General features: G+C 44.2%; 2 protein-coding genes across 2 annotated transcripts; both read left to right on the top strand.

Annotated features, from left to right (window-relative positions):
* Window positions 1–7,765: 7,765 nt before the first annotated feature.
* Window positions 7,766–9,653, top strand: LOC115191935 (mucin-5AC-like; the record flags this gene model as incomplete). Its single annotated transcript, XM_029749981.1, has 1 exon — window positions 7,766–9,653. A coding segment is annotated over exon 1 (1,779 nt), but the record flags the coding sequence as incomplete, so codon positions are not given.
* A 456-nt stretch (window positions 9,654–10,109) lies between these two features.
* On the top strand, window positions 10,110–13,640 carry LOC115191606 (mucin-5AC-like). Its single transcript, XM_029749392.1, has 4 exons — window positions 10,110–12,440; window positions 12,531–12,595; window positions 12,836–12,981; window positions 13,092–13,640. The coding sequence occupies exons 1-4, from the start codon at window positions 10,110–10,112 to the stop codon at window positions 13,310–13,312; spliced, it is 2,763 nt and encodes a 920-aa protein (XP_029605252.1). The 3' UTR covers window positions 13,313–13,640.
* Window positions 13,641–17,259: the final 3,619 nt, after the last annotated feature.

The raw sequence follows: 17,259 nt of genomic DNA, 5'->3' as shown, positions 1-17,259 counted from the left end.
CTTCCACTGATTCCACACAATCCTGTCTCGGGGCTCTACGGACAATTCCTTCAACCTCATGGCTTGGTTTTTGCTCTGACATGCACTGTCAACTGTGGGACTTATAGACTGGTGTGTGCCTTTCCAAATCATGTCCAATCAATTGAATTTGCCACAGGTGCGCTCCAATCAAGTTGTAGAAACATCTCAAGGATGATCAATGGAAGCAGGATGCACTTGAGCTCAATTTCGAGTCTCATAGCAAATGGTCTGAATACCTATGTAAATAAGCTATTTCTGTTAAAATGTATTGCTAAAATTTCTAAAAACCTGTTTTCGCTTTGTCATTTGGGGTATTGCTGAGGATTTTTATAAATGTAATGCATTTTAGAATAAGGCTGTAACGTAACAAAGTGTGCAAAATGTCAATGGGTCTGAATACTTTCTGAAGGACACTGACCAAAAAGGGACACCGTCTTCCAGCTGATTGTAAAACTCAAGTCACACCACATTATTTCTGCCTCATGCACAAATTCATGCTGTTACTCCTATGAACAGAGAAAGTGGAATATTCCTTGATGTTAAAAAAGACACAAGCTGCTAATAATAACAACGCAAGCCTGTAGATACACTTTCCTACTCATTCATTACTGCACAGTGCTTGTTGTAGTGCTGAGTGGAAATATGAAGAACGCACATTGTATGGCTTATAAAAGTGTTGAATACAGTGTTGACAGTGCTGAGTAAGAACTTAAAAATGAACTCAAGAACAGCAGCTCTTTTCTGTGTTTGGTGACAGTCTCTCTCTGGTCATGGTTTTAAACATTTTGAAATCTCACAGTATCAACTTTGCTGTAGAACTTATGCCTGCTATGTTTTTGCCGAAATCTGAGCCATCCAATTGGGCTGCGGTAACCTATAATGCACTTGATTTGCTCTCTGGGCCCCCCTGGGAAGGCAGAGGTTGTACCTACAGACACATGACATGGTTCAAAATAGTTCACCTACCCGGCTCGCAGGACAAATGATTAAGGTGCAACTACCACCAAAACTCGAGACAAATAAATACAAATAATAGGAACACAAGGCTTTATCGTTGTTGTTCTTTTACAGAAATGTTTGTCGATTGACTAGGAATGCCTTAGAGATCGACCAGTTGGTCACGATGGACAGGTCGGTGAACAGTGCTCTAGAAAGTTGATTGAAGTTCAATCTGGTTCTTCTCACTGTGGGCTGATATTTCTGCGCAGCAGTCCCTGGGAGAGCTGCAAGGCAGTTTTGGGGCTTCAGCGCGGGCAGTTTAGAGGGAACATTGGTCCTGAACTGCTCTGACTGAAAAACAGACCCAAAATATATATATTTTTTAAAGGAAACAGTAAACCTGTTGTCGCCCATGAATGATGCAGCTCCCAACCTTGAGCCAATCAGTGTAAATTTGCAAATTACATATTTCTATGGCAAGATACACCTTTCAACCAAGTTTCGTCAAAATTGGGCCAGTGGTGTCCAAGATGTCACGTATGACTTTAATACTAAGGACAGAGACAGATCCACAGCCACCCAATTTCACTCAGGGGGACAATCAAGGATACATGCCCAGTTATTCTGGTAGAGGAGATCAATTTTGCAAGAGGATTTTGTACACTATACGTTTTCAGAGCTGAACGTAGTTTAAGGTAGAAAAACCATGGTGAGCCAGGGATTGAGATCTCCTTCAGATCTTCGAATATCTTCAACCAACAAGACCCTGTTGGTTGAAGATAGCACTCAGAATATACAGTTGCGGCCAAATATATTGGCATCCATGCACTGTTATTAAATAATTCCATATTTCTTCTCAAATAAGTTGAAATGGAAAAAGAACGTAAGGTTGTGGGTCTTCCAGCAGGACAATAACCCCAAACACGCATCAAAAGCAACCCCTGGTATGGTTCAATATGAAACACTGGACTGTTCTGGAATGGCCAGCGGAAGAGTTCAGATCTGAATCACATCAATGACGTATGGCAAGAGCTGAAAACAGCAGTTGGTGGAGGGTACCACTCAAACACTGAAGAATTAGAGCAGCTTATTGCTGAATCATTGCCAGTTAAAAGGTGCAGCAAGCTCATTGGTGGCTAGAAGAAGCATTTGTTAGCAGTTGTCTTGGCCAAAGGCTGTGTAACCACATTTTTCCCATATAATTTGTCTTTAATTGTAAACTTGACAAAAATCGAATTGGTTTTGCAATGTTGAAAATCCAAAAACAAAATGTGGAGACTCAACGTTTTTTTCAAGTTCTACTTATTTTAGAAGAATAGGGAATTAGATATTTTTTATGACGGAAATTCGCCCCATGGAGAGTCATGCAAGGGGGACCAATTATTTAAGTCTCTTGATTTTAACGAGAGATGAACTGAAGTCGTCGCTAACGATAAGACGGTGCTCAATTCCCAGGTAAGTAAACATTCAAGAGAGACAGGTGATGATGGTAAATTCACTTCCTTGGCTGTGGCGTTCGATGGCATTAAAATAGACTTAGACCAATTAATCTTGAAGCCCGAAAAATAACCAAATTCTTCAGAAAGGTTAAGGACCTGAGGGACAGAGTTTGCCATATCATATAAGTACATCCAAATGTGATCAGCTCAAAGGGAAATATGATGCGTTGTTCCTTTGATTTAAAGCGGCAATATACAGTACAATGATGTTCCCTAAAGCCTATAGGTTCTACCAAGAGCGCAAATAGGTCCGGAAAAATGGGCATCCCTATTTTGAACTCCTATGCAATACAAACTCAAATTTTATATTAATAAACACAAGCCATTTGTGGACCATTCGATTTCACTGAGAGTGAAAAACAAAGCATGCAAAATAAATGCAGCTACTCGTTGTGAGTATTGGGTTTAACTAAGTGCTCATTTATACCGAACCAAAAATATAAACGCAACATGTAAAGTGTTGGTCCCATGTTTCATGAGCTAGAAATAAAGATCCCAGCAATGTTCCATACACACAAAGAGCTGATTTCGCTCTAATTCTTTGCACAAATTTGTTTACATCCCTGTTAGTGAGCCTTTCTACTTTGCCAAGACAATCCATCCACCTGACAGGTGTGGCATATCAAGAATCTGATTAAACACCATCATTATTACACAGGTGCACCTTGTGCTGGGGACAATAAAAGGCCACTCTAAAATGTGCAATTTTGTCATACAACCCAATACCATAGATGTTTCAAATTTTGAGGGAGTGGGCAATTGGCATGATGACTGCAGAAATGTCTACAAGAGCTGTTGCCAGAGAATTGAATGTTAATTTCTCTTAGATCATTATCATTGTCATAATAATAGCCTTTATTTACTTAATCAAAGACGTGGTTTGTAGACGTGCACATTCTGTGTGTCATCAATGGCTGTGTGCACACGTTTGAGCATAGATATGTGTGTGTGTCATTGGAAAAATAACCTTGTATGTTTGTGGTTCTGGCGTTTCCTTGGGAAACTCAGACTGATGAAAACACAATCAATTTATCACACTGATTATGTAGTAGATGACATTACATTATGTCTTACAATCAATGGCAATTGATACATCAAATGGGTCCAGGGGTGTAATCATTACAATTGCATTTCTATTGGACAGGTTCAGCAAACAGGGAGGGACGTAGAAACAATAGTTTTCGTTGTAAAAGAGAACATTTTGTAACTGTACAAATGATTGCACCCCTGGTATGTTTGTCTCCATGTACTGCTAGATTAGGAATTCAGTCATAATGTGGGGGAGGCCTCATTCATTGTTCTTCCACAGATGAGTCACAGGACACACTTCAGCACACTCTTTTCTACAAGGTGACATAAACACACATTTTCTTTTACATCTCATTCATCATAATGATGTAATCAAGGTTGTTTTTTAAACTATAAAGGCTGTAGCAATGCAGCAGTTTAGGAGTTTGGAGGTGCACCATTACTGAATACTGAGCTTTCAGAGGAGTTCAGCTACAATATAATTTTTGGGGTAAGTGTGGTTTTCAATTATTGTGTTATCTTTTTTATTATGATCAGAGTTGTGTGTATTTGTAAAAGTGAACTTTTGGCAGAATCATTTGTATATGTTCATTTATCATATATTTTTTATTTTGATCAGAGTTGTAGTGTGTATTTGTAAAAGTGAACTTTTGGCTGAAAAATGTGTTCATCTTAATCGGCAAGGCTATAACTGGTAAACTTCCTCTGTTCCTTGACCTCGGTCATCCTTGGTTCTTAAATCTCAGATCATCTCAAGTGAAGTTCTTGTTCCAGGTACTAAGGGCCAGATCAAAACTTAGTAGAACTGTTTTTAACTTTCTGGCACCTTGGTCCCGGAATAATCTCAAGAACTCCTTAAACCTAGAGTGTTTTGACCTGATAGAGGAAATCAAGGTTATAGTTGCAAACTTGCTGCAGGAGTTGTGGAACTGTTTCAACTCAATGATTACATGTGTTTTATAATGATGGTGGGTAATTATTGTAATTTATATTTATGTTTTCACTGTGCTGTGTATGTGTTATGGTAAATGTGTAAAAACAGTGCATCTAAAGATTCCATTCTCATTGGTAAAAATTTACATTTTTTCACATTTACACTAACCGCACTGTACTGTATCTTTCCGGGGGGTTTTGTGAGCTGCCCTCTTAGCCAGGTCTCCAGCATAAAAGATCCCTTCTGACCTTAATGAGACTTCCTGGATAAATAAATAATGGTTCAAACTTTTAAAATACTAGTGATCTCCTTCCAGAACATTTTACAACAGTGCAATATCAGACAAAAAGTACTGATGGGCATTTACCATTAACGATCTCCTTCCACAATATTCCAGTATATATTAAATGTGTCAATGTCATTCTGTTTGTAATTATCTGTCTTATCCCCATCTCTCTATGATTATAGATTAAAAAGGAAAAAGTTTCAAAGATGAACAGAAACATTCTCACAGTCCTTCTGATTGTTGGTAAGTTGATCCACTGGTATTTATATTGTAGATAATTTTTCAATTGCAAAAATGTATTCTAAAATCTATGCTTTAATTTTCAACAGCATCAGGGAATGCCCAAAGCCCAACAACTAATGCCCCCACAACAACCACAGCTGCTGCAACCACAACCACAGCTGTAGCAACAACAACCACAGCTGCCGCCACGACCACCAGAGTAGGCATAACAACTACCACATTTGCTGCCACAATGACCACAGATGCTTTGACTATAACCACAGCTGTACCAACTACAACTACAGCTGCAGCCACGGCAACCACAGCTGCTCCAACTACAATCACAGCAGATGCAACCACGACAACAGCTGCTCCCACAACACCCACAGCTGTTAAAACCACAACCACCACAGCAGACAACACAACCACAGCAGCTACCCCAGCAGCTGCCACAACAACCACAGGTGCTCCAACTACAACCACAGCTTCTCCAACAACAACCACAGCTACTTCCACTACAACCACAGCTGCCACGACCACCACAGCTGGAATAACAACTACCACAGTTGCTGCCAAAACAACCACAGCTGCTTTGACTACAACCCCAGCTGTACCAACCACAACTACTGCAGCAGCCACGACAACCACAGCGGCTGCCACAACAACCAAAGCTGCTCCGACTATAACCAAAGCTGCTGTTACTACAACCACAGATGCTGCCACAACAACCATGAATGCTGCCACAACAACCACTGCTGCTCCAACTACAAACACAGCAGACGTAACCACAACCACAGCTGCCGGCATCACAACTACCACATTTGCTGCCACAACGACCACAGCTGCTTTGACTACAACCACAGATGTACCAACTACAACTACAGCTGCAGCCACGGCAACCACAGATGCTCCAACTACAACTACTGTAGCAGCCACGACAACCACATCTGCTGCCACGACAACCACAGCTCCTGCCACAACAACCACAGCTGCTCCGACTACAACCAAAGCTGCTGTCACAACAACCATAGAGGTTGCCACAACCACCACAGCTGCTCCAACTACAACCACAGCAGACGCAACGATGACAACAGCTGCTACCACGACAACCACAGCTGTTAAAACTACAACCACCGCAGCAGCCAACACAACCACAGCAGCTACCACAGCAGCTGCCACAACAGCCACAGGTGCTGCAAATACAACCACAGCTTCTCCAACAAAAACCACAGCTGCTTCCACTACAACCACAGCTGCCAAAATGACCACCACAGCTGGCATAACAACTACCACAGTTGCTGCCAAATCAACCACAGCTGATTTGACTACAACCACAGCTCTACCAACCACAACTTCAGCTGAAGCCAAGACAACCACAGCTGCTCCAACTGCAACTACTGCAGTAGCCACGACAACCACAGCTGCTGCCACGACAACCACAGCTGCTGCCACGACAACCACAGCTGCTGCCACAACAACCACAAATGCTGCCACAACAACCACAGATGCTGTCACAACAACCACAGATGCTGCCACAACAACCACAGCTGATGCCACAACAACCAAAGCTGCTGACACATCAGCCACAGATGCTGCCACAACAACCATAGATCCTCCAACTACAACCACTGCAGACGCAACCACATCCACTGCCACAACAACCACAGCTGTTCAAACTACAACCACGGGAGCAGCAACCACAACCACAGCAGCTACTACAGCAGCTACTACAGCAGCTGTCACAACCACAGTTGCTTCCACCACATCCACCGCTGCTGCCATGACAAACATTGCTGCTGCCATGACAACCACAGCTGTTGCCACAACAACCACAACTTCTCTAACAACAACCACAACTTCTCCAGCAACAACCACAACTTATCCAACAACAACCACAGATGCTGCCACAACAACCACAGATACTGCCACAACAACCACAGCTGATGCCACAACAACCAAAGCTGCTGACACATCAGCCACAGATACTGCCACAACAACCATAGATCCTCCAACTACAACCACTGCAGACGCAACCACATCCACAGCTGCTGCCACGACAACCACAGCTGTTCAATCTACAACCACCAGAGCAGCCACCACAACCACAGCAGCTACTACAGCAGCTACTACAGCAGCTGCCACAACAACCACAGCTGCTTCCATTACATCCACAGCTGCTACCACAACAAACATTGCTGCTGCCACGACAACCACAGCTGTTGCCACAACAACCACAGCTGCTCCAACTACAAATCCAACCACTGCAGATGCAACCACAACCACAGCTGCTGCCACAACAACCACAGCTGTTCAAACTACAACCACCGGAGCAGCCTCCACAACCACAGCAGCTACGACAGCAGCTACAACAGCAGCTGCCACATCCACCGCTGCTGCCATGACAAACATTGCTGCTGCCATGACAACCACAGCTGTTGACACAACAACCACAACTTCTCCAACAACAACCACAGATGCTGCCACAACAACCACAGATGCTGCCACAACAACCACAGCTGATGCCACAACAACCAAAGCTGCTGACACATCAGCCACAGATGCTGCCACAACAATCATACATCCTCCAACTACAACCACTGCAGACGCAACCACATCCACAGCTGCTGCCACGACAACCACAGTTGCTTCCACCACATCCACCGCTGCTGCCATGACAAACATTGCTGCTGCCATGACAACCACAGCTGTTGCCACAACAACCACAGATGCTGCCACAACAACCACAGATGCTGCCACAACAACCACAGATGCTGCCACAACAACCACAGATGCTGCCACAACAACCACAGATACTGCGACAACAACCACAGCTGATGTCACAACAACCAAAGCTGCTGACACATCAGCCACAGATGCTGCCACAACAACCATAGATCCTCCAACTACAACCACTGCAGACGCAACCACATCCACAGCTGCTGCCATGACAACCACAGCTGTTCAATCTACAACCACCGGAGCAGCCACCACAACCACAGCAGTTACTACAGCAGCTACTACAGCAGCTGCCACAACAACCACAGCTGCTTCCACAACATCCACAGCTGCTACCATGACAAACATTGCTGCTGCCACGACAACCACAGCTGTTGCAAAAACAACCACAGCTTCTCCAACAACAACCACAGATGCTGCCACAACAACCACAGATGCTGCCACAACAACCACAGATGCTGCCACAACACCCACAGATGCTGCCACAACAACCAAAGATACTGACACAACAACCAAAGCTGATGCCACGACAACCATAGCAGCTGCTACCACTAACACAGTTGATCCCTCAAATATCATCACAACAACCAGAAATACCACCACAACAACCACAGCTGCTACCACAACAACCACAGCAGATGCTCCGACAAACACAGCTGCTCCAACTTCATCCACAAATGCCCCCATAACAACCACAGCTACTGCCACCACAACCACAGCTGCTCCAACTACAACCACAGCAGACGCAACGATGAAAACAGCTGCTACCACGACAACCACAGCTGTTAAAACTACAACCACCGCAGCAGCCAACACAACCACAGCAGCTACCACAGCAGCTGCCACAACAGCCACAGGTGCTGCAACTACAACCACAGCTTCTCCAACAAAAACCACAGCTGCTTCCACTACAACCACAGCTGCCAAAATGACCACCACAGCTGGCATAACAACTACCACAGTTGCTGCCAAATCAACCACAGCTGATTTGACTACAACCACAGCTCTACCAACCACAACTTCAGCTGAAGCCAAGACAACCACAGCTGCTCCAACTGCAACTACTGCAGTAGCCACGACAACCACAGCTGCTGCCACGACAACCACAGCTGCTGCCACGACAACCACAGCTGCTGCCACGACAACCACAGCTGCTGCCACAACAACCACAAATGCTGCCACAACAACCACAGATGCTGTCACAACAACCACAGATGCTGCCACAACAACCACAGCTGATGCCACAACAACCAAAGCTGCTGACACATCAGCCACAGATGCTGCCACAACAACCATAGATCCTCCAACTACAACCACTGCAGACACAACCACATCCACTGCCACAACAACCACAGCTGTTCAAACTACAACCACGGGAGCAGCAACCACAACCACAGCAGCTACTACAGCAGCTACTACAGCAGCTGTCACAACCACAGTTGCTTCCACCACATCCACCGCTGCTGCCATGACAAACATTGCTGCTGCCATGACAACCACAGCTGTTGCCAATACAACCACAACTTCTCTAACAACAACCACAACTTCTCCAACAACAACCACAACTTCTCCAACAACAACCACAGATGCTGCCACAACAACCACAGATACTGCCACAACAACCACAGCTGATGCCACAACAACCAAAGCTGCTGACACATCAGCCACAGATGCTGCCACAACAACCATAGATCCTCCAACTACAACCACTGCAGACGCAACCACATCCACAGCTGCTGCCATGACAACCACAGCTGTTCAATCTACAACCACCGGAGCAGCCACCACAACCACAGCAGTTACTACAGCAGCTACTACAGCAGCTGCCACAACAACCACAGCTGCTTCCACAACATCCACAGCTGCTACCATGACAAACATTGCTGCTGCCACGACAACCACAGCTGTTGCAAAAACAACCACAGCTTCTCCAACAACAACCACAGATGCTGCCACAACAACCACAGATGCTGCCACAACAACCACAGATGCTGCCACAACAACCACAGATGCTGCCACAACAACCACAGATGCTGCCACAACACCCACAGATGCTGCCACAACAACCAAAGATACTGACACAACAACCAAAGCTGATGCCACGACAACCATAGCAGCTGCTACCACTAACACAGTTGATCCCTCAAATATCATCACAACAACCAGAAATACCACCACAACAACCATAGCTGCTACCACAACAACCACAGCAGATGCTCCGACAAACACAGCTGCTCCAACTTCATCCACAAATGCCCCCATAACAACCACAGCTACTGCCACCACAACCACAGCTGCTGCCACGGCCACCACAGCTGGCATCACATCTACCACACTTGCTCCCACAACTACCACAGCTGCTGCAACTACAACCACAGCGGCCACCACCACCGCTGCTGCCTCAATGACCACAACTGCTTCGACTACAACCACAGCTTCTGTGATGACAACCACAGATGCACCAACTTCAACCACACCTGCTCTCATAACAACCACAGCTGCTGCCACAACAATCACAGCTGATGCCACAACAACCAAAGCTGATGCCACAACAACCACTGCTGCTGACACAACAACCACTGCTGCTGACACAACAACCACTGCTGCTGCCACAACAACCACTGCTGCTGCCACAACAACCACTGCTGCTGTTCAAACTACAACCACTGCTGTTCAAACTACAACCACCGGAGCAGCCAACACAACCACAGCAGCTACTACAGCAGCTACTACAGCAGCTACTACAGCAGCTACTACAGCAGCTACTACAACAGCTGCCACAACAGCTGCCACAACAACCACAGCTGCTTCCACTACATCCACAGCTGATGCCACAACAACCAAAGCTGCTGACACATCAGCCACAGATGCTGCTACAACAACCATAGATCCTCCAAGTACAACCACTGCAGATGCAAACACATCCACAGCTGCTGCCACGACAACCACAGCTGTTCAATCTACAACCACCGGAGCAGCCACCACAACCACAGCAGCTACTACAGCAGCTACTACAGCAGCTGCCACAACAACCACAGCTGCTTCCACTACATCCACAGCTGATGCCAGAACAACCAAAGCTGCTGACACATCAGCCACAGCTGTTCAATCTACAACCACCGGAGCAGCAAACACAACCACAGCAGCTACTACATCAGCTACTACAGCAGCTGCCACAACAACCACAGCTGCTTCCACTACATCCACAGCTCCTGCCATGACAAACATTGCTGCTGCCACGACAACCACAGCTGTTGCCACGACAACCACAGCTTCTCCAACAACCACAGATGCTGCCACAACAACCACAGATACTGCCACAACAACCAAAGCTGATGCCACGACAACCATAGCAGCTGCTACCACTAACACAGTTGATCCCACAAATATCGTCACAACAACCAAAAATACCACCACAACAACCACAGCAGATGCTCCGACAAACACAGCTGCTCCAACTTCATCCACAAATGCCCCCATAACAACCACAGCTACTGCCACTACAACCACAGCTGCTGCCACAGCCACCACAGCTGGCATCACATCTACCACACTTGCTCCCACAACTACCACAGCTGCTGCAACTACAACCACAGCTGCCGCCACCACCACCACCGCTGCTGCCTCAATGACCACAACTGCTTTGACGACAACCACAGCTGCACCAACTTCAACCACACCTGCTCTCATAACAACCACAGCTGATGCCACAACAACCAAAGCTGGTGCCACATCAACCACAGATGCTGTCACAACAACCACAGCTGCTCCAACTACAACCACTGCAGACGCAACCACAACCACTGCTGCTGCCACAACAACCACAGCTGTTCAAACTACAACCACCGGAGCAGCCAACACAACCACAGCAGCTACTACAGCAGCTACTACAACAGCTGCCACTACATCCACAGCTGCTACCATGACAAGCATTACTGCTTCCATAACAACCACAGCTGCTGCAACTTCAACGACAGCTGCCACCACCACCGCTGCTGCCTTAGTGACCACAACTGCTTCAACTACAACCACAGCTTCTGTGATGACAACCACAGTTGCACCAACTTCAACCACACCTGCTGTCATAACAACCACAGCTGCTTCCACAACAACCAAAGCTGATGCCACAACAACCAAAGCTGATGCCACATCAACCACAGATGCTGTCACAACAACCACAGCTGCTCCAACTACAACCACTGCAGACACAACCACAACCACTGCTGCTTCCACAACAACCACAGCTGTTCAAACTACAACCACCGGAGCAGCCAACACAACCACAGCAGCTACTACAGCAACTACTACAATAGCTGCCACAACAACCACAGCTGCTTCCACTACATCCACAGCTGCTACCATGACAAACATTGCTGCTGCCACAATAACCACAGCTGCTGCAACTACAACCACAGCTGCCACCACCACCGCTGCTGCCTCAATGACCACAACTGCTTCGACTACAACCACAGCTTCTGCGATGGCAACCACAGCTGCACCAACTTCAACCACAGCTGCTCTCACAACAACCACAGCTGTTGCCACAAACACCACAGCTGCTCCTACAACAACCACAGCTGCACAAACGACAACCAAAATTGCTCCAACAGTCAGCATAGCCGCTGCAACCACAACAATAGACTCAACAACAGCACCGACAGCGAATGAGGGGTCAATGGGATTAGGATTCAGAATGTTCCGTACATTCCAAAGTGACTACACTGATTCTTCCACAACAGCATATCAGGAACTGGCAGAAAATGTTACCACAGAGGTAATCAGCTCATATTTTAACAACATTCTGACTTCAATGCTGAAATTATTGATTGAAATTATTGATACTAATAGAACACTTTTTTCACAGGTGAATCATGGTTACAAAATAATTTACCCTTTAACATACCTAAGGTGTAGGATTACTAAATTCGCGTAAGTAACAATTCATAGTTTTCTGTAAGTCGGAGAATGTCTCCATTCAAATACAACGATCTAGAAATAACAGTGATACAGTGATATAACAAGTTTGAATAAATCATTAAAAAAAACACTTAGAACACATAATTACAATACACATTGCTTTGTTTTTTAAATACTTTTTTGGGGAAATAACTGTTTAAGCATCTGACCTGAAAAGAAAAACAATATATTTATATATTTATTTGTTTACAGGAGTGGCTCAATTATTGTCAACATGACCCTTATTTTCAAGAACCAGACAGTGGTTCCCAATGTAATGAGTGCAGAGCAGGGATTAACTGACTCTCTGTCTCACGGGAACACCTTCCTCAACATTGATACAACCTCCATTACTGCAAGTAAGTTAAGCCATCACTGCTGACCTTGTCATTGTCGTCACTCTCAACATTGACACATGGCACTCTAGTATTGGTATAGTATTTCTGAGTTAACTTCTATGGTCTTACAGGGACAACAACTACAACTACAACTGCCACAACTACCACAGCCACCACAACAACCACAGCCGCCCCCACAACAACAACAACAGCTGGTCCTACAGCAAACACAGCTGCTTCAACAACATTAGTTGTTGCAACAACAACCAGAGCTTCTGCCTCCAGTGGAATAAGCTACAAGATAAGTCTACTCACAATCTGTCTGGTTGTATTGGCACAACTGCTTCACTAGTACTCATAGACTGATGACCACAGTGACAGTGCAACTTACCAGACAATCTAATCATATTTAATATTATCATATAATTGTATAATATTCTTTGTTATTTATTATCCACAAATGTACAGGGTAAACATGAATTGCTATGGACAACACGAGAGCATTGAACAGCTTGTTGACAAAGTAAAAAAACAACAGCAGTATTGACAATTATCAACACAAGTCTGTGAATCTTGGTAGTTATCCTTCTACTTACTGCACTACCTTGATATTTAACTTTGTGTATATGTAACATTTATTATAACTGAAATGTGTATTTATATTGTTTTGTAATTCAGTATTATCCACACTTATCGAACATAAAGAAATAATAATAATAATTATATCAATTATTGTTTGCCAACTGAATCTCCAGTATGTCATGCCTTGTTCACAGAGCACAAATATCACTTTATTTCAATTAAAAAAGGGTTGAAAAAGGGTTCTACAGTTTTTCTACCCTTTTTGGTTCCAGGTAGAACTATTTTGGGTTCCATGTAGAAAACTCTGTGGAAAGGGTTCTACATGGAACTCAACAGGGTTATTTATACCTCAAACCGAAAGGTTTCTTCAAAGGGTTTTTCTATGGGGAACACTTTCATGTTCTAGACAGCACCTTTCTAAGTGTGTACAAGTGAGATTTTGATGAGCTACCTGTGATGGAAATGTTTCTGTGTGTATGACTGCACAGAGGAAACCACACTGTCACTCATAAGCAATTTGGCAGTGCGCCCAGAACATTGCTCTGGGAACTAGGAGTTTCAAGGTAAAAAGCCTGGTGTGGTGTTAGTCACATACATGAAAACTTGTTTGTGTAGCAGTTTAATATGGCTAGGGGGCAGTATTTTCACGGCTGGATAAAAAACGTACCCGATTTAATCTGATTATTAGTCCTGCCCAGAAACTAGAATATGCATATAATTATTAGCTTTGGAGAGAAAACACTCCAAAGTTTCTAAAACTGTTTGAATGGTGTCTGTGAGTATAACAGAACTCCTATGGCAGGCAAAAACCTGAGAAGGTTCTGTTCAGGAAGTACCCTGTCTGACCATGTATTTGCTTTCTTTGACATCTCTTCCAAAAACTAAGGATCTCTGCTGTTACGTGACAATACCCACGTCTCCAATGGGCTCTCAGAGCCCGGGAAAAACAGGAATGACGTAATTCAAAGCCCTGGCTGAAACAAAGGAGAGCAAAAGCTAAGTGGTCAATCAGTGGAGTAAGCCTTACGCTCGCGACCTGCCCTGCCCCCGGCTTTCGGTTTTTCCCTCAGTTTACAGACAGGCAGATTCCCGGTCGGAATATTATCGCTTTTCTACGAGATAAATTGCATAAAAATTGGTTTTAAACAGCGGTTGACATGCTTCGAAGTACGGTAATGGAATATTTAGAAATTTTTTGTCACTTTCTGCGCCATGCTCGTGACCGTGATTTACCATAGGGATAGTGTCTAGAACGCACGAACAAAACGTCGTTGATGGAACATAACGATGGATTATTTGGGACCAAACCAACATTTGTTATTGAAGTAGAAGTCCTGGGAGTGCATTCTGACGAAGAACAGGAAAGGTAATAACATTTTTCTTATAGGAAATGTGATTTTGGTGAAGGCTAAACTGGTTGGGTGTCTAAATAGCTAGCCCTGTGATGCCGGGCTATGTACTTAGAATATTGCAAAATGTGCTTCATCCGAAAAGCTATTTTAAAATCGGACATATCGAGTGCATAGAGGAGTTCTGTATCTATAATTCTTAAAATAATTGTTATGCTTTTTGTGAACGTTTATCGTGAGTAATTTAGTAAATTCACCGGAAGTGTTCGGTGGGAATGCTAGTTCTGAACGTCACATGCTAATGTAAAAAGCTGGTTTTTGATATAAATATGAACTTGATTGAACAGACATGCATGTATTGTATAACATAATGTCCTAGGTGTGTCATCTGATGAAGATCATAAAAGGTTAGTGCTGCATTTAGCTGTGGTTTTGTTTTTTGTGACATTATATGCTAGCTTGAAAAATGGGTGTCTGATTATTTCTGGCTGGGTACTCTGCTGACATAATCTAATGTTTTGCTTTCGCTGTAAAGCCTTTTTGAAAACGGACGTTGTGGTTAGATTAACGAGAGTCTTGTCTTTAAATAGCTGTAAAATAGTCATATGTTTGAAAAGTGGAAGTTTTCGGATTTTAGAGGAGTTTGTATTTCGCGCCCCGCCCATCATTGGATATTGGAGCAGACGTTCCGCTAGCGGAACATCTAGATGTAAGAGGTTTTAACCTCCTTTTCAGAGATTTTAATCAAGCTTGTATTGAGTTTGTGATAATAAAGATTTCTTCATTTACTTTGAGTTTGAGTCCTAACCGTATATACATTTCAAGCTAAACAGGCCATTTATGTACAACAGCAACAAAATCATAGACAGTGGTTGTCACGTCCTGGCCAGTATAAGGGGTTATTGGTTATTGTAGTTTGGTCAGGACGTGGCAGGGGGTATTTGTTTTATGTGGTTCGGGGTTTAATGGGATATGTATTTATGTAAGAGGGGTGTTTGATTTATGTGTTTGGGGTTTTTGGGTTATGTTCTTTATTTCGTATTTCTATTTTCTGTCTATGTTGTGTATTTCTTTGTTGGCCTGGTATGGCTCTCAATCAGGAACAGCTGTACATCGTTGTTGCTGATTGAGAGTCATACTTAGGTAGCCTGTTTTCACCTGTCCCTTTGTGGGAAGTTGTTGTTGTACTGCTGTGTGTTAGCATGCAACACTGTTCGTTCGATCGTTTTCTTGTTTTGTTTGTTATGTGTTCTAATAAAGTTAAGATGAGCACGCAACCCGCTGCGCCTTGGTCCATTACGTACGACGACCGTTACAGTGGTTATGATAAGGTTTGACAGTTGTCACAAAGGTATTTCTAAATTCATAAATTTCAAGGTATATTTCATTGGTTGAAATGAATAAAAATCTTGGATTTAATATGTTACCACATATCAGGCTCGGGCAGGGTGTATGTGATGGGAAATCTGTTATCAAGAGACAATAAAAATTGGAGACACAGATCAATCCCTTCAGATATTATTTTTCATTCTGCTTAAGAATTTCATTGTTCACCTCCTATAGTTATGAGGGAGGGCTTCGAACACCCTTATTTCACCAATTGTGTATCAACACTACATGACCAAAAGTATGTGGACACCTGCTCGTTGAACATCTCATCCCAAAATCATGGGCATTAATATGGAGTTGGTCCGCCATTTGCTGCTATAACAGGGATTACACCTGGCTTGCAGTCTGCATTCCAATTCGTCCCGAAGGTGTTCGATGGAGTAAAGGTCAGGTCTCTTTGCAGGCCAGTCAAGTTCTTCCACACAGATCTCGACAAACCATTTCTGTATGGACCTCGGTTTGTGCTTACGAGTATTGTCATGCTGAAACAGGAAAGGGCCTTCCCTGAACTGTTGCCACAAAGTTGGAAGCACATAATCATCTAGAATATTATTGAATGCACTAAGATGTCCCTTCACTGGAACTAAGGGGCCTAGCCCAAACCATGAAAAACAGCCCTAGACCCTTATTCCTCCTCCATCAAACTTTACAGTTGGCACTATGCATTCGGCAAGGTAGTGTTCTCCTGGCATCCGCCAAACCCAGATTTGCCCGTCGGACTGCCAGATATGGGGCGGCAGGTAGCCTAGTGGTTGGAGCGTTGGGCCAGTAACCAAAAGGTTTCTGGATCGAATCCCTGAGCCGACAAAGTAAATATCTGTTCTGCCCCTAAATAAGGCAGTTAACCCACTGTTCCCTGGGAGGCTGTCATTGTAAATAAGAAATTCTTCTTGACTTGCCTGGTTAAATAAATAAATGTTGAAGTGTGATTCATAACTCCAGAGAATGCGTTTCCACTGCTCCAGAGTCTGATGGTGGC

This window comes from Salmo trutta, chromosome 4 (assembly GCF_901001165.1).
Source record: "Salmo trutta chromosome 4, fSalTru1.1, whole genome shotgun sequence".
Classification (NCBI taxonomy): Eukaryota; Metazoa; Chordata; class Actinopteri; order Salmoniformes; family Salmonidae; genus Salmo; species Salmo trutta.
The sequence above is the reverse complement of the archived record's forward strand: the minus strand, read 5'-3'. Positions and strand labels throughout refer to the sequence as shown.